Raw genomic sequence first — 21,085 nt, forward strand, 5'->3', positions numbered from 1 at the left:
AATCAAATTTAACATTGAAACTCTGTTGGTTTACATTGTTTCTTTGAATACTACATAGCCATGCCCAAACTGCATAATTAAATTGACTGATTGTTTTAAAAGATTTATTCTGTTATTTATTTATGTGTACAAGAACTGGGGTATAGATCAGAGGTGTGGGAGTGGTGAGAGGATTCACCAGAGACAAAGTGGGGAGCAGAACAGGCAGATCTACTGAAGTACACTGCGAAGGGGAGAAGTGGGTGAGACAGGAGAGGTCTGCTGCACCATGTGGGTTAGCTCCCTGGCCAGGGATAAACTCAGGTCATAGTGGTGCTAGTTCTGAGACTTAACCCTTAGGCCACCAGGAAGACCCTAAAATTGACTGATTTTAATAGTAATCAGTAAGCAGAATGCTCCTATTAAATCTGTGGAAGAACAATATTCTTTGGAATATTATAAATATTATAAATGCTTATTTCATAAATATTTAATATTTATAAAATAAATGGTTATTTTGCATCAATAGAATAGTTCTAACTCTGTTTCTTACTAGATTTAACATTAGCAAATTATACCTGATTAATATTAAATATTAAAATTAACTAGATCTCCTTTTTCACTAGTTTTATATTCTTGAAATCAGTTATGGTATACTGATAACTCTTGGCACAGGAAAAAATTATATAATTCAGAATCATTTATTTATGATTTGGCAAGGGCTTATGTAATCATTCTATAATAACTTACCACTGTCAAGCATATAGACTACTTTTATTCTTAACAACTAAGGATGCCAATAAGGAGATGCTGATAGACAGATGCCCATCCCACACCAGCACATTTTGACAGTTAAGAAGAGAGGAAAATGATATCCTTGGCCATTGGTCATTGAGAGCACTGGCTCAGGAGCCCATGAGAAGGACATCTTTCCACCTTTCTGTCTTGTACCTCATAGAACTTGAATAGGAAGTCCAGGTCTTAGATATAGAAAACAGATAACAATGGTTAGGTCAAAGACATGAAGATAACTAACTCCAGATATAGGTGTAGTTATTCTTGGAGAACACAGAGACTGGGGCCTCCCTGGTGGCACTATGGCACTATGAAGCTGTCCCCACCCACTGCAGCACGAGTTCGATCCCCAGCCAGGGAGGTGACCCACATGGCGCAGCAGACCTCTCCTGTCTCGCCTGCTGCTCCCCTCAATTCACCTGTTCTCCCTACTCTGTCTCTGGTGAACCCTCTCACCGCCCCCCACACACACACCTCTGGCCTGTACCCCAGCTCTTGTATGCATAAATAAATAAATCTTAAAAAAAAAAAAACACAGAGACTGGAAAATCTTATCAGAACATAGGTTCTCCCAACCCAATAAGACATGGCTTCAGGCTATTCAAGCCCAAGAGATTCTACAATATTACATTCCAAAACCAGCCCATGATCTTCCTTCACACATCTCTCTATTTCTGGAATATCCTTCCTTACTTGTCACCCAAGAGGTTCACCTCTTCTTTGACAATGTTTCTGATTCCCACTTCATTCCCCAAAACCATTGCCCACACTGTGGCCTGTGTGTACCTTTGTTATGGTGCAAGCACACAGTGTTTTGCAATTGCTTGTTTACCTGTTTGTTCTCCCACATGCTCTAAGCTCCAGAAGGGAAAGACCCTGTCATGGCCTTCTCTGTGTTCTCAGTGCCTGGCACGCGGGAGAGTATCCATTGAAGGTGAATAAATAAGGGGATGATGGAATGAATGAAGGGAATGAAAGTGAAAATACGCTTCAGTTAATATTTTAATTCAGGATAAATATTCCATATTCATATACGTACTGCACCTAAATACATCAAATCAATGAAGTAACATGTACAAATATGATAGTAATTCTGGGGGAGTAAGAACTATGGTGAAAGGAGAACCGTGGAACATCTAAATGAGACTGGCTGGCTATTTCTGAACCAACACTTAATACCTGTAAGTATGTGGACCTGGTGTGACCCAAATAATTTTTATCCCTTTTAAATATTAAGAAAAAAACACAGATTTCTGGGTGATGCTAAGTTTTTAAATGTTTGGGAAAATAAAGTTTAAAACATAATGGAGGCTAGACAGAAGGTGTTTGGTACCAAATTGGACCTATAAGCTACCTGGATGCAACCTCTGTTAAGAATAATTATTTTCCTGAATCTCAGTTGCTTAATTTATTGTAATGTTAAACACTCAGGTGGTTCTTGCCTATGTGGAAAGCAAATTGTCAAGTGAAATTTAAACTAATGCGGGAGAACAAAGGAAACAACTCATTCCAATTCCTTCTTTTTCTTTATTGGTCTAAATGCTATCAGAGAAAATCTAATTAATCTGTTTGTTAAAAAGGACTGGAGAGCTTTTTAAATTTTTCTGAAAACCCCCTCAAATTTTTGTTTATCGTCACCGAGAATTCCAGCACCTGGCTCACAAATAATCAGTAAATGATGATGATTTCTTTTCGGCCAAAATGCAGTCTCCAAAACTGAAGCAGTGGAGAAGAACAAATCTATTTTTATTTCAGGAAAATGCAAATGAAAACCGCAAGGATATATGGTCTCACACCTGTAAGACCCATATTAAAATGACCAGAATTAACAAATGCAGGCAATGGTGTGGAGAAAAAGGAACCCTTATATACTGCTGGTGGGAATGTAGACTGGTTTAGCCCTTATGGATCTGCCATGTGACCCAGCAATTCTGCTCCTTAGGTATCTACCCAAAGAACACAAAAACACTAATTTCAGAGGAAACGGTATTCCTATGTTCATTGTAACACTATTTACAATAGCCATGATATGGAAGAGCAGATCTATTGGTTAATCTTTCTATGGCCAGTGCTTAGGTACAAAGTTAAGCATGGGACACTGTTGCTCTATAAGAAAGAAACAGCAAAAAAATTTAAGAGGATAACACATTATCGGAAGCTCCCTGTAAAAAGGGCACAGTGAAATGACCCATAATTCTAAAGCCATCAGAGTCAAAAGCGCCGATATTGAAAGGTCTTACTTTCTAACAATATCACACAAATTTACCCGCTATGCCTCTTAGAGGCATAGGGATTATAAAGTGATAAATTAACTTAAAAGTCCTTGGAAACATTCTAAATCTCTATAAAAATTGTCGTGTCAATATTATTTTGGTTATCATCACTGTTCTTAGAATATACTAGTTATTGCCACATGAACGGTCTAGAAGGTAGTAATTATGCTTAGTGAATTAAGTCAGTCAGAAAAAGCCCAGTATCCCATGATTTCACTCACATGTTATATAGAGAAGTAAACAAATTACCTGAATAGAATAAACACTTTGATTTTAAAGCCAAATAGTGGCAACCAGAAAGGGAGGAAGGGGAGTAAGTCAATCAGGTAAAAGAGGTCAATTGTATAATGAAGGATAGAAATGGACTTTGAGTGGTGAATTCAATATAGTATATACAGATATTGATTTATCATGATGCCTACCTGAAACCTATATATTATAATGCAATGCTACATCAATAAAGACATATTTATATATATATAAATATACACACATATGTAGATATGCTAGTTATGACAAGTGAGGAAATACTCTAATTTTTTTCTGTATCTCAAACTGGATTACAGACTGTTCACCACTATATTTCAAGGACATGGACATACATTGAGTATCTACCATCCTGAAAAACACAATGCTGGGCATAATGAAATTTCACAGAACTAAAAAAAGGCCGCTGTTCTTAAGAGCTTAATGACCCTGTTCACATGACCACATTTAGCCAGATGCTTCATGTTGGGAGAGCTTTTGCCATATCAGTACACTGGCACTTTAAATCTACTATGCTGAAACTAATGAACAGTATGCTGGTAAACCAGCACTCTGAAATGCCCTGATTTTGTCAGTTTTCACATGTAAATAACCCCCATTGTTGACTTCATGTTATCAATGTAACAATCTCAAAGACAGAATTTGGGAGAGATGTGCACACTCTCTCAAGCTGGAACAAACTGGCTATAGCCTAACGTGAGTGGAACCAAGTCTTGGAGATAAAAAAGAGCTTCTGTGTCCTGTCATCTTGCTCCCAAGAGGACTGACTCTAAACCAGGACGACAGGGCAGCCCCTTCATTAGTTATTCATGATTTTGAGCATATTTATTTCTAGGAAGCCTTACCTTATACCAAAATTATGAATTGAATGATGAAACTTGATCTTATTGTATGCCAGTTACCTCAGCAAGACCGTAACTTATGTCTTTTTAACTTCAGTTCCTTGCATTCAGGAAGTGGTCAAAAAAATCTGATAAACTGAACAGAGTAATTAGAACACAAATTAAAGTTATGCCATTTTTATTAGTCATTTATACCAAAAAATTATTCTCTGTACAGAAAATTGCCTTATTCAACTTTGATTTCTAGGGCTAAATATTATACGTTTCTATTTGTAGACACTGAACATTCATCTGCTCTTCCTTCCCTATATGTTTATTTACTCATTCAATATCTGTTTTCTTCAAAGACTTGAAGATTGCTTTTTTCCTCATGCATTTATTCTTTAATTCAATGAATATATATGGAAGCTATACTATGTGAAAAACACTATATTGGGGGCTTTGAGAATAAGAATAAGAAAGTCCAATAACTCCCATCTCCTGGGATGTTCTGGCTCTGCTGCTTCCCGTGGGTTAGCTGTATCTTCATTCTCATGGCAGGATTGCTAACATGTTCACATATGACTAGGTGCAGAAGAGAAAGATGATAACTACTCCCGCCTGTTTTTCTTTCTTCACAAGAAGGGAAATTCTCCCAGATACCCCTAAGCTTTTCCCCTCTTGTACTGACAAGGTTGGTTCACACAACCTACTATAGATCAGTCAGAGACTAGAGCAATATAATTACTATGACTGACAATTAGACAAATTTTATACAGAAAAGGAATGTGAAGGAGTCAACCACAACAATCACTGGTGAATTTCAGTGTGTCCTTTTTCATAGGATTTATCCATTTTCATCCATTTAATATATTGCATTACTTGACCCTCTTTAAATCTGAAGCACCGAGCTATTCTAGTCAGTGCAGAGTTTAAGTCAGCATGAAAAATCCTATATTTAACTTATTTCAATGAGTGCTTCTTGAGCTTCCTACCCTTTGTTTTATGGCACTGTATCACCAGTAAGGCTCTTCTACTCCTTCCTTCTCTTTTTGGCTAAAGTCAGCAGCAACTACAAGTCGTTCTGTCTACTGGTTCCTGCTTAACAATGGAAAAGAACTGAAAATAAACTTTAACTCAAAAATATATTTATGGGCCTCCCCGGTGGTGCAGCAGTTGAGCACTGGGTTGCGAAGCTGCCCGCAGCCTCTGAAGCTCTGGTTAGATTTCGATCCCCGGCCACCTGGCTAGGGTCCCACATGGTGCGCAGACCTCTCCTGCCGCCTGCTGCTCCCCTCAGCACTGTACTTCGTCAGTATGGTGCTCTGCTCTCCGCTCTGGCTCTGGTGAATTCTCTCTCACCCTCCTCTGACGTACCCAGTGCTTGTATAAATAAATAAATCTTTAAAAAAGTGATGTTTTTAAATATAAATATATATATATATATTTTTATGCCTGGGGGACTTCTGGTGGCATAAGGGTTAAGTCTCAGCACTATCATGGCAGTGCCACTGTGTCCTGCGTTCAATCTCCAACCAGGGAATTAAACCCACATGGTGCAGTAGACCTCTCCTGTGTCACCCTCTGCTCCCCTCAGCAGTGTATTTCAGTCAGTCTGCCTGTTCTGTTCCCCACTCTGTCTCTGGTGAATCCTCTTAACCCCTGTACCTCTGGCCTACACCCCAATTCTTCTATATATAAATAAATAAATCTTTAAAAAAATAATAAAATAAAATCAAGATTAAATTTAAAATATATACATGTACACACACACACCCTGACATTAATCTAATCAGTGATTTAATTCACCACCTACTTGCTTTGGTAGCCCCAGTGGTGAATTGAATCACTTCTTGTTTTATAATATAAATAACTGAATAGGAATTTTTAAGATACCTATTATGAGGGAAGTCAACAGTAAGTGGTGGAAAACTAGAGGAGAGGCATTACTGATTAAGTAGAAATTTGAGAGAATTGAATGGAAACACTGGGGTTGGGGATTACTCATGGGATAGGTGTTCATTACTGTGTCCTCTTAGAGGGCAGAACATTCACTTTTGTGAAGAATAACAGGAAAGCCATAGTATCTGGCTTCTTGATATCAAGATACTGTGAAGTTGGGGCATCCCTGGTGGCACTAGGGATTAAGTCTCAGCACTATCAAGCTATGGCCAGCCACTGCAACATGAGTTCAATCCCTGGCCAGGGAGCTAACCCACATGTGGCGCAGCAGACATCTCCTGTCTCGCCCACTGCTCCCCTCAACAGTGTATTTCAGTCAATCTACCTGTTCTGCTCCCCACTCTGTCTTTGGTGAATCCCCCACCCCCACACCTCTGGCCTACACCTCAGCTCTTGTATGCATAAATAAATAAAAATAAATTTTTTGAAAAAAAAATGACACTATGAAGTCATAACCCAACTAAGTTTTCTTTTTGCCATTTCTGGCTTAAACAGTAGGGCTAGAGTGAGACCTTTTCTGACAAATCATTTAATGGTCAAATTTGATTTATATTAACTGAGCCATGGCCAGGAGCTCTTGGAGTGCACTGAACTACTCAGGTTGGTGGTCACTGAGAAGGAGGAAGCGGCAATATTGAACACAGGCCAGCAGGCCTGAGGCACAGCAGTGGGAACGTTCATCAGGAAAGCGTGCCTGCTAATAGCTTTATCTCTAGTAATAAAGTGGATGTCAGCAAAGAGTGTCCTTAGTCATTACTAGCATGATGAACAGGTATTTTTAGTTTAACCCTTGTTAGATCCTTCTGGATACATTCCAGAACTGCCTGTGGAAAATATACTTCAACAAGATGAGAAACTACCCAAAATATGTTCCATATGCCTGAATAGTTATCAAAATAAGTATCATGTATAAATGATACTTTTAAATGAAATGATTTCACTACTGGCATTGAGTGAGAAAATTACATCATTTGTGGTGGAATCAGGACCCATCCCTGAATTTTAGGGTTTTCATTATAACTTGAAATGCTTTGAGTCTGACCTGACCTGCTTCTTTGACACTGATTTCATGTAGTTCATTCAGAGTTGTGTGCTCTGCAGGTCTAATGCTAATGAGCACCAAGTACAGGAAAACATGGTTATTTTTCATGTATACCACCGACATTAATCTAATCAGTGGTTTAATTCACCATGGACTGAAAAAAGGTAACTCAGTCTCATTTTAGAAACTGAAGTGAGAGTAAATTAAGATGGTGGGCCAACCACCCAAGTAAACCAGCTCCATATGTAACAAGTAATTTATGTTATTTATGAAAACATACAGAAAACCTGCCAGCCTAGAGTTAACTCAAAAAGAGTTCATTTTAATACAATTGTCATCGGAGAAATTCAGTACATCAAAAATCAGGCAAGACTGATTTTGTAACTTAGTCCCTCTCTAGTGTTTTATGTGAATCTTATTATTTAACCCAGAAATTATCACTGAATCCTGTTAGTTCTTATCCAACAGTAGCTAACAGGAAAAGGATAGAGAAAAGTATTAGTATCAATAACAACAATAAAGTAACTCTTACCTCTTACCCAACATTGGTCTATCAAGTGCCCATAAGTCAGGACTCATCTTAGACAATAAAATTAGAAATACCACCTCTCTACTTAGGGATCTCAGCATAGAAGAGGAATGTGAATTGAGAAAAAAAAGTAATATAGGTTTTTAGATTTCAATTTGACATGGGAAAGTAATTTCCTAATAGCATTTGTGGTTTTTTTAAAGATTTATTTATTTATGCATACAAGAACTGGGATGTAGGCCAGAGGTGCAGGGGAAGAAGGTGTGTGTGAAAGGATTCACCAGAGACAGAGTGGGGAGCAGAACAGGCAGACTGACTGAAATACACTGCTGAGGGGAGCAGAAGGCGAGTCAGGAGAGGTCTGCTGCACCATGTGGGTTAGCACCCTGGCCTGGGATCGAACTCCTGTTGCACTGACTGGAGATAGCTTGATAGCACTGTGTCTTTAACCCCTGCGCCACCAGGGAGGCCCACATTTGTGTTTTTTGAAAGCTTATATATGATATTATAAAGCAACCATCATTAAAATCATTTTGGTATTAAAAAAAGACACATGGAAGAGTGGAACAAAATCAAGCCCGGAAATAAATCCACAAATATGTTGACATTAATTTATTATAAAAAGGCCATGACCATGCAATGGATAAAGGAAAATCTCTCCAACAAATGGTGTAGGGAAAACTGGACAGCCAGGGCCTCCCTGGTGGCGCAGTGGTTGAGCGCTGGGTTGCAAAGCTGCCCGCAGCCTCTGCAGCGCCGGTTCAATCCCCGGCTGCTCGCCGGCCACCGGAGGAGGGTCCCACATGGCGCGCAGACCTCTCCTGCCGCCCGCTGCTCCCCTCAGCAGTGTACCTGGGTCCTTCTGCCTGCTCTGCTCCCCGCTCTGGCTCTGGTGAATTCTCTCACCCTCCTGTGCTTCTGACTGTACCCAGCGCTTGTATGTATCAATCAATAAAAAAAAAAATCTTTAAAAATAAAATAAAATAAAGCGAAATTAAAAAAAAAAAAACTGGACAGCCATAGTTAAAGAATGAACCTGGATCACTCTCCATACACAAAATACACAAAATAAAATTGACATGTATATAAACCCAAAATCATAAAACTTATAATATAAAACATATGTTGTATGTTCCATTACATTAATGATAGAGAGATATCTTTGGGGACTTCACCCCAAAAGCAAGAGAAATGAAAGAAAAACAAAAATTGGAACTATGCCAAATGAAAAACTTGAACAGAGCATAAAAAAATAACAAATTAAAAAGATAGCCTGCTGGATATGATATGATATTTGTACATCACACATTCAAGAAGGGGGTTATATCCAAAATATATGAAGAACTCATCTAATTAAACAAACACAAAAACTGATTAAAAAAAAAGGCATTTTTCCAAAGAGACTAAATAGATGACCAATGTTCATTGATCAGAAAATATCCATCATCACTTGTTATTAGAGAAATGCAAATCAAAACCACAAGAAGATGCCATTCACCAGTGAGAATGGTTTACATCAATAAGTCTACTAAGTGTCTACAAGTGTTGGTGAGAATATGAAAAAAGAGGACTCATGCACATTGTTGATGAAAAGGAAAATGGCATAGCCATGGCAGTGCGATCCTTTCTCAAAAGAATAAAAATAGGGCCTCCCATGGTGGCTCAGTGGTTGAGCACTGGGCTGCAAAGCTGCCCGCAGCCTCTGCAGCGCCTGATCAATCCCCAGCTTCAGGAGAGTGTCCCACATGGTGCGCAGACCTCTCCTGCCGCACCCACTGCTCCCCTCAGCAGTGTATTTCGTCAGTCTGCCTGTTCTGTTCCCCATCTGGCCCTGGTGAATTCTCTCACCCTCCTGCGCTTCTGACTGTACCCAGTGCTTGTATTAAAAAAATAAATAAATAAAAATAGAAGCACAGTATGATCCAGAAATCCCACATCTGGGTACCCATCCAGAGAATCTGAAATCATCAGCTCAAATAGTTATGCACACCACAGTGTTTATTGCAGCATTTATAGTAGTTATGATATGAAAAGAATGCAAGACCTCGGGGCCTGCCTGGTGGCAGAAGGAGTTAAGATGAAACCTGTGAAGCTATTCGCAGCCACTGAAGATTGAGTTCGATCCCCTGGTTACCCACATGATGCAGCAGACCTCTCCTCTCCTTCTGCTCCCCTTAGCAGTATATTTCAGTCAGTTTGCCTGTTCTGCTCCCCACTCTGTCTCTGGTGAATCTTCTCACTCACCATACCTCCGGCCTGTCCCCCAGTTCTTGTATGCATGAATAAATAAATCTTAAAAAAAAAAAAAGAATACAGTACTTCACTGGTAGTTAATTGCATAAAGAAGACGAGGTATGTATATACAGTGGAAAAGTATCCAACTATATATATATTTTTTAAGATTTATTTATTTATTGGGCCTCCCCGGTGGCGCAGCGGTTGAGTGCTGGGTTGCGAAGCTGCCCGCAGCCTCTGCAGCGCCGGTTCGATCCCCGGCTGCTCCCCGGCCACCGGAGGAGGGTCCCACATGGTGCGCAGACCTCTCCTGCCGCCTGCTGCTCCCCTCAGCAGTGTACTTCGGTCCTTCTGCCTGCTCTGCTCCCCGCTCTGGCTCTGGTGAATTCTCTCACCCTCCTGCGCTTCTGACTGTACCCAGTGCTTGTATAAATAAATAAATAAATAAATAAATAAATAAATAAATAAATAAATAAATGAAAATCTTTAAAAAAAAAAAAATTAAAGATTTATTTATTTATTTATACAAGCACTGGGTATAGTCAGAAGCGCAGGAGGGTGAGAGAATTCACCAGAGCCAGAATGGGGAACAGAACAGGCAGACTGATGAAATACACTGCTGAGGAGAGCAGCGGGTGCGGCAGGAGAGGTCTGCATGCCATGTGAGACCCTCACTGGTGTCCGGGGATCGAACTGGCACTGCAGAGGCTGCTGGCAGCTTCACAGCCCAGCGCTCAACTGCTGCGCCACCAGGAGAGACCCAAAGTATCCCACTATAAAGACAGATAAAATTTTGCCATTTGCAACAAAATAGTAGAAACTTATGGAGATTATGCAAAGTGAAATAGAAAGATAAAGACAAATGTGGGATGATTTTTCCCATTTGTGCAGTATAAGTTAATAAAGCAGTTGAATGGACAAAGCAAAACAAAAATAAACTAGTGAATATTGGTAACCGAAATGAGGTTATCACAAGTGAAGAAGATGGGGAGCCAGCAGAGGGGGTGATGACACGTTTTAAAATAAAAAGAATTGAAAAAAGAAAGTATACATGATTTGCATTTAGTCAAGTTTTACTTTTTGGTGTTTGCTGTATTTAAGAGCCTTTTGAGACAGGCAGGGAGAGCTGGCAACTTTGCGAATCTGAACACAAACTATTTCTCATAAATTTTTAACTTAACATTCGATATTCTCTTTTACAGGAATTTAGATTTGATCGTTTCGTAGAAGATGGTAAGATTAAAACCACCTTTTACAAAAGAGGGGAAAAGCTGAAGTATTACCTATTACCATTTGGATTTGGAGCCAGCAAATGTCCAGGACGATTTTTGGCAATTGCTGAAATAAAGCTATCCCTGATTGTACTTTTAACTTACTTTGATTTAGAAATAATTGATGATAAACCTGTCAGGCTAAACCATGATCGCTTTTTTCTTGGTATTGAGCATCCAGATTCAGATGTTTTATTTAGGTACAAAGCGAAATCATAAAAGGCTAAAAGGAAAGAAACCTATCCTCAGCTCATCTATTTGTTTTTCATTTCTGCAAATGTAATTGATTTGTGCATTTGTTTGTTTAAAAAGTGCCAATTTCAGCTTGTTGTGAGATCAGTCTGGTTTGTATTAGTCACAAAATCCATCATAAAATGCAACGATGGCAGTATAAAAAAGACCTCAAAGTCAATTGAATAATAAACTTAAAATAACTTCTATAAGTTTCCACATATTGTGATTTTCACCTGTCATAGAAAATGTACTTTCAAAGCAATAGATTTAGCACTTTTTATAGTCACTCAAATTCTTCACTAATATATAAAAAAATATACTTTTTGTATTGCTGGAAATTTGTGCTGGAAATGGACACAGTCTAACAAATTCCAAATTCTCAGGAAGGAAATTAAATTTCCATGAGCTAGACTAGATAAAAATATTTCCTTCAAGTATATTATCAGTAATATCTGTATTGCCAGAATATGTTTACATTAAATGAGTTTCTTAGTATATTAAATGCTTCAACTTCACTTTAATATTTAATCAATAAGTGTTCTTTATTACGTTGTATACTATGGCGCAATAGAATAACATTTTTTGTTATGTAAGGCCACTCATGTTCAAGTTAGATGCTTGAAGATTTAATATGTAAGTACACTCAAAACCTATTATATATTCAAAAATTGTGTTAGGCATTCGTATTGGCTTTATTGTAAGAGCAAATATTGAAATCATTACAGGATTGACTGTAGTATTTTGTTTTAGCATAAACTATAAAGTTTGTGCCAATATTGCAATTAACCATGAATGAAATACTTTCATTTTTGGAAGCTAAGAAACTAAATGGCAGTATTCTTGATAGCTCACCTTTTGAATTGGGGTTTATTTGTATTATTTCGAATTACACTATGGAATGCAGTATAATTTCATATGCCGCAATTTAGCATTGTGTTATTGATTCAATTATTTCAAATACCAGATTACCAAATGACTACCTGGCTTCTGATATGAATGATCATGCCTAATGTAAACACAGAAAGCAGCTATAAAAGTTAATTCATGCTGCATTAATTGGAACTTCTAATATTTCAGTAATGTGTTAATGTTGTTTAAAAGGAAAGTGATTTTTAAAATAACATTATAGGGCTTCCCCAGTGGCGCAGTGGTTGAGAGCTGGGTTGCCTAGCTGCCCGCAGCCTCTGCGGCACCGGTTCGATCCCCGGCTGCTCCCCGGCCACCAGAGGAGGGTCCCACATGGCGCGCAGACCTCTCCTGCCGCCCGCTGCTCCCCTCAGCAGTGTACTGCGGTCCTTCTGCCTGCTCTGCTCCCCGCTCTGGCTCTAGTAAATTCTCTCACCCTCCCGCGCTTCTGACTGTACCCAGTGCTTGCATAAATAAATGAATAAATATATAAATCTTTTTTAAAAAGTGAGTTATATTTAAAAAAATAAAATGAAATGAAATAAAATAACATTTACCATATTTAATAAAAAAATAAATTTTCTGGCATTTCTTTTCTCCTTTCTGACATACATGCTCTACATATTTCTTAGTGAATGTTTGCCAACCTAAACTCTATTTTTGCTTAGTTGAAACTGTATTCATTATTGAGCCTTCCGGGTGACACAGTGGTTGAGCGCTGGGTTGTGAACCTGCCCGTAGCCTCTGCAGCGCCTGTTCGATCCCCGGCTGCTCCCCGGCCACCAGAGGACGGTCCCACATGGCGCGCAGACCTCTCCTGCCGCCCGCTGCTCCCCTCGGCAGTGTACTTTGGTCCTTCTGCCTGCTCTGCTCCCCGCTCTGGCTCTGGTGAATTCTCTCACCCTTCCGCACTTCTGACTGTACCCAGTGCTTGTATAAATAAATAAATAAATAAATCTTTTTTTAAAAAATTATTAAAAAAAAAAAGAAAATGTCTTCATTATTGTCCTCATTCTTGAAAAGAGATTTTACTATTGATAGATGCACAAGTCTGGGTTAAAAGTTATTTCTTCAAAGCACTCTGAAGTTCTTGCACATTCTTAAGGCTTCCATTGTTGTTATCAAGTGGCTGGCATTTAATAAGTTTAGTTATTTGGGGAGTAGTCTGTGTCTTCTCTCTAATGGCTTTCATTTGTTCTCTTTGTCTTTGATGTTCTTCATTTCTTTCTGTTTTTCATGCTTACATGTCATGGTGTTTCTTGAGTCTGAGAATGGATAGCTTTTATCTACTACAGAATATTCTGAACTATTATCTCTTTAAATATTACATCTCCGGCCTCCACGGTAGCCCAGCAGTTGAGCGCTGGGTTGCAAGGCTGCCCACAGCCTCTGCAGCGCCGGTTTGATACCCAGCCTGGTGAGGATCCCACATGGCTTGCAGACCTCTCCTGCCACCCGCTGCTCCCCTCAGCAATGTACTTCATCAGTCTGCCTGTTCTACTCTCTGCTCTGTCTCTGGTGAATTCTCTCACCCTCCTGCACTTCTGCCTGTACCCAGTGCTTGCATAAATAAATAAATCTTAAATAAATAAATAAATGTTACATCTCTCTGACTCTATATTAGATCCCCTTGTTCTACATTTCATGTGGCTTGACCTTTTCTATCTCTAAATTTACATTTATCTCTAAATTTACATTGTTTCTTCAGATCTCTTCCAATTTATTCTCAGTACACTATTTCTAATCTGCTCTTTTACTCATTCATTGAGTTTTTTTTCTTTTTATTTTAACTTAAGGTTTATAGGATTGAGTAATCATATTCCTTAAACCCCTTAGTTCATGATTCACAATTATAATTGCTCCAAGGTTCTTCTGACTTTTATTCATGCATTCTGTTTTATCTCTTATCTCTACCACCAAACCATCCCTATTATAACTGAATATTCTTGTGTTTTGGATGTATATGTTTTTCTTTTTCTTGGGTGCATATGTTTTTAATTTATATAAATGCATTTTATAGAAATCATATCCTTCATAATTTTCTTACTAAGCTGTACATATTAAATCTATTGCTTTTAACAGTTGCAAAGATTTCCATAGTGTTCACCCACCATACTTTAATGATCTATTTACCTAGTGATGAAAATTTTTGGTTAATGAGTTAATCTGAGAGAGAGGCCAAAGCAAAAGTTGAAAGAGACTCAAACCTACCCTCCTATTGTTATGCCCAGCTACCCTCTGCCCTGAGCTGCTACAAACCACATCCTCCACCCATGTCCCCAACAATCATGTTTAGTCCATAGAGCCTTCATTCTCTTTGTGATATTATGTATTTTATCCTCAGATCCTTACAACCCTCTCTCCCCACAGGAACACCAGGCTTGATTTTGATTAAGTGTACCAGCCCCTACCTTGTCAGAATTCAGGTTTTCACTTCCACTCAGTTTGTTAAATTTAGTCTTAAATTCAGTTTTCTAGAATTTTCTTTTTTTCCTCCTATTTTCCTGATCATTTTTGATATCTTTTTCCTTCATCGTGTACTCAATATTTTCTTTTCCTTCTTTAAATATATTAAAAAAAAACAATTTTATATTTTGCATCTACTATTTCCAAATCAACTGTGTTCTGTGGGTCTGCTTCTGTAGTTTGTTTTTCTTTTAACTCTTACTCACAATGGCTTGCTTATTGGAGCCATATTCCTTGGAATTTTTTCTCTGAAATTTTTTTAAACCTGAATTTAAAGTTGATGCCTTCAGAAAGTATTTGTGAATTTGTGTGTTTGGTTTTTTTTGTTTGTTTGTTTGTTTGTTTATCCTGACTACTGATGTTACTGAGAGAAACTCAAATAACTTTAAATTTTCAGCTGGAGCATTTTGAGTGGGGGTATGAGCTACATCGGTAGTTTGTGCTCTAGCCCTAAATCAATTAGAATGCAACCTTATCATTGACAATAGACAAGAGAGACTTTCTGAGTTTTTTTCCCATCACCCTGAGCTATCACTAAGTCAGGTAAGTAGACCTACAGTCTTGCTCTGTGGTAAGATTTCTTTCTAGTTCATCTATTAAGGATGTTGCATTTTTAAGTTCTTGGCTTTGTATAGAGATCTTTGATCTCATCTCTCTCTCTCTCTCTCTCTCTCTCTCTCTCTCTCTCTCTCTCTCTTTCTCACAGAGCGAGGTCCTTAGACTTTATTTCTCACCTTCCATATTCATTTTATACTAGGATGTCTAGTCAGTCATATTGTTTGTGGTGGAAGTCTCCATATTCTTAAATTCTTAGTTCACTTTTGTAATGTTGCAGAAGAGAGAACACAAGATATTATTCCATTTTAATTTCTGCTTAATTTGATAATTAGAAATATGTAGAAAATTTAGAACAGAAAGTAAAATAAGGGCCTCCCCGGTGGCGCAGCAGTTGAATCTGGGTTGGGAAGCTGCCCGCAGCCTTTGCAGCGCTGGTTAAATCCCTGGCCACCGGGCAAGGGTCCCACAAGGCGCACAGACCTCTCCTGCTGCCCGCTGCTCCCCTCAGCAGTGTACTTCAGTCCTTCTGCCTGTTCTGCTCCCTGCTCTGGCTCTGGTGAATTCTCTCACCCTCCCGTGCTTCTGACTGTACCCAGTGCTTGTATAAATTTAAAAAAAAAAAAATCTTAAAAAACAAACCAAAAAAAAGTAAAATAGATAAGAAATGATTATATAAAAACAATAAACTAGTAGAAACAAAACAAGAGAGTCTTATAACAGAATGAATCTAGTAACTGAAGAGTGTTTAAGAATATAAAAAATGTCATGGAGAAGTAAGTTAAAAAGCATGGATCTAGCGAAGACATAGAGGTTTGTTTTCACCAATAAGTTACATTTTCTCTCAGTGTTTCAGTTTCCTTATTTGCAAAATAAAAATAAGGCCCTCTTGACACTAAGTTCATTATCAGGATTAAACACATCAATGTGTTAACTTATTTTGAAAAGTATAACGCAAAATGCAAACACGAAGTTGTAAAGGAGGTACTTTAATACCATTTTGCCTTTTAAAAACTATTCTTATGTGTTTGTTAAAGAGAATAATATTTTAGTCATTATTTAATTCATAATTCGTTTATTCAATTGAACATTTCCTGCATCCTAGAAATAATGCTGTACATTGTATTATCTGCCTTTTCCATACACAATCTTTCTGGGAGGTCAATATGTACACAACTAATTTATTATGAATGCAGTTGTATAAATTAAATATTTTAAACTATTCTAAAATTTTAATTTATCACTAGTTCTAACCTTACATCACTCATTCCGAAGTATATTTTTCTGTAATGAGAAATTACTATATATATAAAACTATATACACTAAAACATATATATCAGGTATTACGATTGTATGGTAAAAAAAACAAACAACAACAACAAAAATTAGTCACTGAGGCTCCAAAACTTTAATTTTGAAAAATCTATTTTACCTAGGATGAAAACCTAACTTCATTTCTCCACTGTCACCTAAGTTTCAAGTTAAAGGGCATGAATGACTAATAATACTGTCTCATGTCAATGACCAACAGTAATGAAGCAATCAGTTAACAAAAGCTAAATGCTCTGAAGTTGCTTGCTTTGTTTGTTTGTTTGTTTGTTTGTTTGTTTTTAAAGCTATCACTAAGTAAGCAAGCAACCTGTACTGGGAACTTTTATCTGTCTTGCTTGGCTTTCCTGGCATACTTCATATCTTCTCCATTTCACCATTAAGGTTTGGGCCACAAGTGTAAGGAAAAGGAGCTTCCATACTCAAAATTGGCATAATTGCATATGTTTATTTTGTCATCAAAGGTAATCCAGATAATATTTCCTATAAAGATCTTCTATTTTAGCAGTGGAACAATAAAACCATTTTCATTTTGATCTTAGTACAAAATAATGTCAGTAATCCTATTTAAAAAAAGAATTATATTACCTGAGAATGTGCAGTTTTAACATATTAAATTCACTAATATTGAAAACTATTATTTACTTGAACTGTGTTATTAAGTATTCATATTCACATACTCAATTAAGGAAAAGTTCACAAGAGAAGATTACATTCCCTGTAGCATTATTTTAAATTATGATCACATAAAACTCTAGTATTTTTTTCTAAAGCAATTATTACTTACTCCATAGTGTTAACCTAAATCAGTCATCATCAATGTTTGAATTTTTAGCTTAAATGTTTGTTTATAATGTTTTCTTGAATAAGATGAATTTCATTCATGAAAAACTCTACTGCACAATTTTAAATAGGAGTTAATTTGGCAATACTTACATTTAAATATCTTCTTTTTAGGAAGAAGAATGCTGTGTAACATAAAATACTTTTGACCTGAATTGTTTGTTTAACATTGTCTTTTGATTTTAGAATGCTATATACATATGGATTTATGAGGAAGCAGATTATCTTAAAAACTGTTAGGTGTGAGCTCTTTGTGAATCTATTTACTGTCCCTTTTTTTTACAATGAGAATTCAATAAATCAACTTTTAAAGCACAGATGAATGACAATGTCTCCTTATTTCTCTACTTGGAACATGTTGGGTGACAGAAGATTTGATTACAAATAGCAAATTAGTTGGGAAAAGATTTTGCTGTCTAAATAGCCCCATGTGCCTATTCTGCACCCCATATATACAGTTTTATTCTCTGATGTTCTCCCTTCAAGTATATAGATTGCTGTATTTAGAATGCCTTACTTGTTTGGGATATAAAAAACAGATCCAAGCAATATCAGTGACTAATAAGTTTTCTAGTAAGTTAATCTTAACCAAACTGACCTTGCTTGGCTACAATTCTTAATAATCACTCTTACTCTGTGGAGAGAAGTATAAAGTGTAAAAGAACAATGAGTAAGTGAGAGATTCCATTAGATGTGGTCTCCTGAAGATGACTACAGATAAAGAGCGAGGCTGAATAATATTTGGACAGTATTCTAATTACCCATAAAGCTGAAATGCAAACTGTAAATAAAGCATATAATACAGAATGCTGTTGATGAAATGAAACATGGCTCCTTTAGTAACTGACATACAGCATTTCACTGGGACATTTGGCATTTATAAAAACACTCCTGTTAGTCATTAACATTTTGCAAGAATTGGTCTTAGACTCTTAAGGTATTCCTCATTTAAACTAGTCAGTTCAGTTTTGTTTAATAATTAAGGTAAATTATGTCATTAAATGAGAAATATATGAAATAATTTTCTTTGCTTCCAATTTTATTCAAAGAAACATTTATTGGGTAAATTTTAAAAATTGCCAAATTATTGGAATTAGCCATGATCATGTGAATAATAATATGCATTTTTCTCTAGAATGTAGCTGGATAGAAAAAATACTCAGTGGTTATACTGGATAATTTTAAAAGTATTTGATATAGTTCATTGTTAATTATCTGAGGTGTAGATTACATTCTCAGTTCCTAAATGCATTCATTTTTATTAGGAAAGACATGATCTATTGCAGACTACAGAGAAAGTAAATGTTTACTGATATATTCATGAAGCATCTTATTTCCCTTAAAACAGTCTACGCTTATAGGAAAATCTAGAGAAACAGAAGTAACAGAAAAGGTAATAATATCTAATGATTCACGATTGGGTCAAATTTAAACATTTACAGATATAAAACATATTAGTTGGCTATTTTTATTTGCAAGAGAGTATTTATCCCATATAACTTTTATGTCTAAGAACTAGCCATTGTAGTTAACATAAAATATATCATTATTACCTGACAACTCACTTTTGTGGCTAATGATTTTGTCTTTTTAACATTTAAATGAAATGTGCTTTCATTTGATAACTTCTAAGAAATAGCCATTATCTTTAAAGTTTTATAAATGCCTTTGTTTTTACTTTGAATGGACTATGTTTTAAGTATTTGAGTGATTGCTCTTGTTTTTTTTTAATGAATCTTAAAGTGTAGAAGTAATATTTTACTCCATGTTTTGAAATTAGGCATTTATTTTTTGAAAACTTTCCTTTCTGAATTAAATTTAGGCTTACCAAAAAGCCTTGATAATATTCATCAGAAGAAAAAAGAAAAAAGGAAGACAGTCTCTAGACTAAACAATACTTACACAAAAATTAAGAGTGATCCTAAAACTTAACCAGTTGATGATCTTAATCCTTGATCTTAGAGATGGTTGTCCACAACAGCTTTAGTTGGACAACATACTTTAAGTATAAACTACGTGTCAGAAATAATTTGAAGATTCTATGTAGTTCAAATAATTATTCTGTTCCTTTAAAAATGTAATTTTCTAAATTTTATGAAGAGCTTTCTTTGCTGAATAATTCCAGATTTTATTTAATTTCACTGTCTTAAAAAATATACAGTTTAAAGAGATGTATACCTTATGCTACTCCAAAAGAAAAATAAAGTAAGTTACTCTTAACCTTGCTTTCTGGTTTATGAGGTGTTTAATATATAGATTTCCTTTCCTCCTCTATGGCTCTTGATGTTTCTGTGGAGGCCTGGTTGGGAAAATCATTTCATGAAAGTCTCAGATGAGGGGCACAGGCCCAGCCTGGCACCTGAATTTTGACCATAACTGCAAGGAGAGACTATGTATGCCAAATGTAGCTATATTAATTGAATAGACAGCATGATTTGATGTTTTAATCAGCTAGTACATAATCTGACTCTCATAATAAAATATTATTTGTCTTCTCTTTTAAATGAGTAGATGAAGATACTGAACAAAGAAATCCTTACACCAAGTTCTTCTTAATTGTCAGAGCAGAATAAATGAATAAAATGAGGTTAGGCCATGAAGCATTTTTATGTCTAAATTTAAATTCTCTCATCTCTAAACATCTCTATTAACATAACAGATTTGAGTTGCAACCATTCTCCTAATAAAATATGAAATCTTAAAGATTATAAAGCTTTAGTAAATAATGGATCCTTTAAATATCCCTGAACTTTATTCTAAAACTTATAAGAAGAAATAATAATTGCTTTATATAACCACTGATACCATTTGAGCATTTGATGAAGATGTTAATTTATGGTTGGTTAGCAGTTTATGGCTGTCATTAGTTTTTCAGTTTGGTCCACATTAGAAATCTATTTTTCTTTTTTATTTTAATCTGAGACAATTATATAAAGATATGGTTATGTTTTATCTAAAATGTATCATTCTACTATAGCATTTCAAATTATTCACAGATCATAGTTCTTATATGTGCATATATGAATTTAAAAATACAGCAATAAAATGCTTGAAACAGATCATAAATTTGCTTCATATTTTATTGCATCTCTGAATCAGGTTGAGAAGACAAGGGCAACTATGGTCTTTGGGAAAGTATTAACTCTTTCCCAAGCTGGGAAGGAGAATGATATCACATTGTTCAAAATTAAAGCCAACTCCCCATCAAAGCATCCTAGTGACATGTAAGATAGGCTTGTCCATCACGTATGGAAAGGTGGGGGGAATTTAGGTGGGGAGGATGCAAAATCCTTTCTTTTTTGCAGTCTAACTTTCCCAGGCAGTCATTTCTCATCCAGAACTCTCTGATCTATATTTCTGTGTTGCCGGAATTAGAGAATCCAGGGGAAAGGAAAGCAAGCAAGATCACCATGCACACTCCCTCAGGGGTACCTGCTAATTTTGAAATAGTCCAGAAGCCTCCAGAATGACGTTAAGAGGAGTAATTTAGGGAGGAAATGTAGAATTTTACTCAAACCTCAGGGACAGCGAACGGAGAGTTTTCTTGACTTGCTAGGAAGCGAAGAGCTCTTTGGGA

The 21,085-nt window shown here is 36.6% G+C and overlaps 1 protein-coding gene across 1 annotated transcript in view; it reads left to right on the top strand.

Annotated features, from left to right (window-relative positions):
* CYP7B1 (cytochrome P450 family 7 subfamily B member 1) overlaps nt 1-11,393 on the top strand; it is a gene marked incomplete at both ends in the record, with an annotated part of 190,465 nt that extends 179,072 nt beyond the window's left edge. Inside the window, one exon of the mRNA XM_084230555.1 lies at nt 11,106-11,393. Within this exon, the coding sequence (XP_084086681.1) occupies nt 11,106-11,393 (288 nt within the window). The remainder of the gene's footprint in view (nt 1-11,105) is intronic.
* Nucleotides 11,394-21,085: the final 9,692 nt, after the last annotated feature.

The sequence above is a fragment of the Talpa europaea genome (genome assembly GCF_964194135.1).
Source record: "Talpa europaea genome assembly, chromosome: 3".
NCBI lineage: Eukaryota > Metazoa > Chordata > Mammalia > Eulipotyphla > Talpidae > Talpa > Talpa europaea.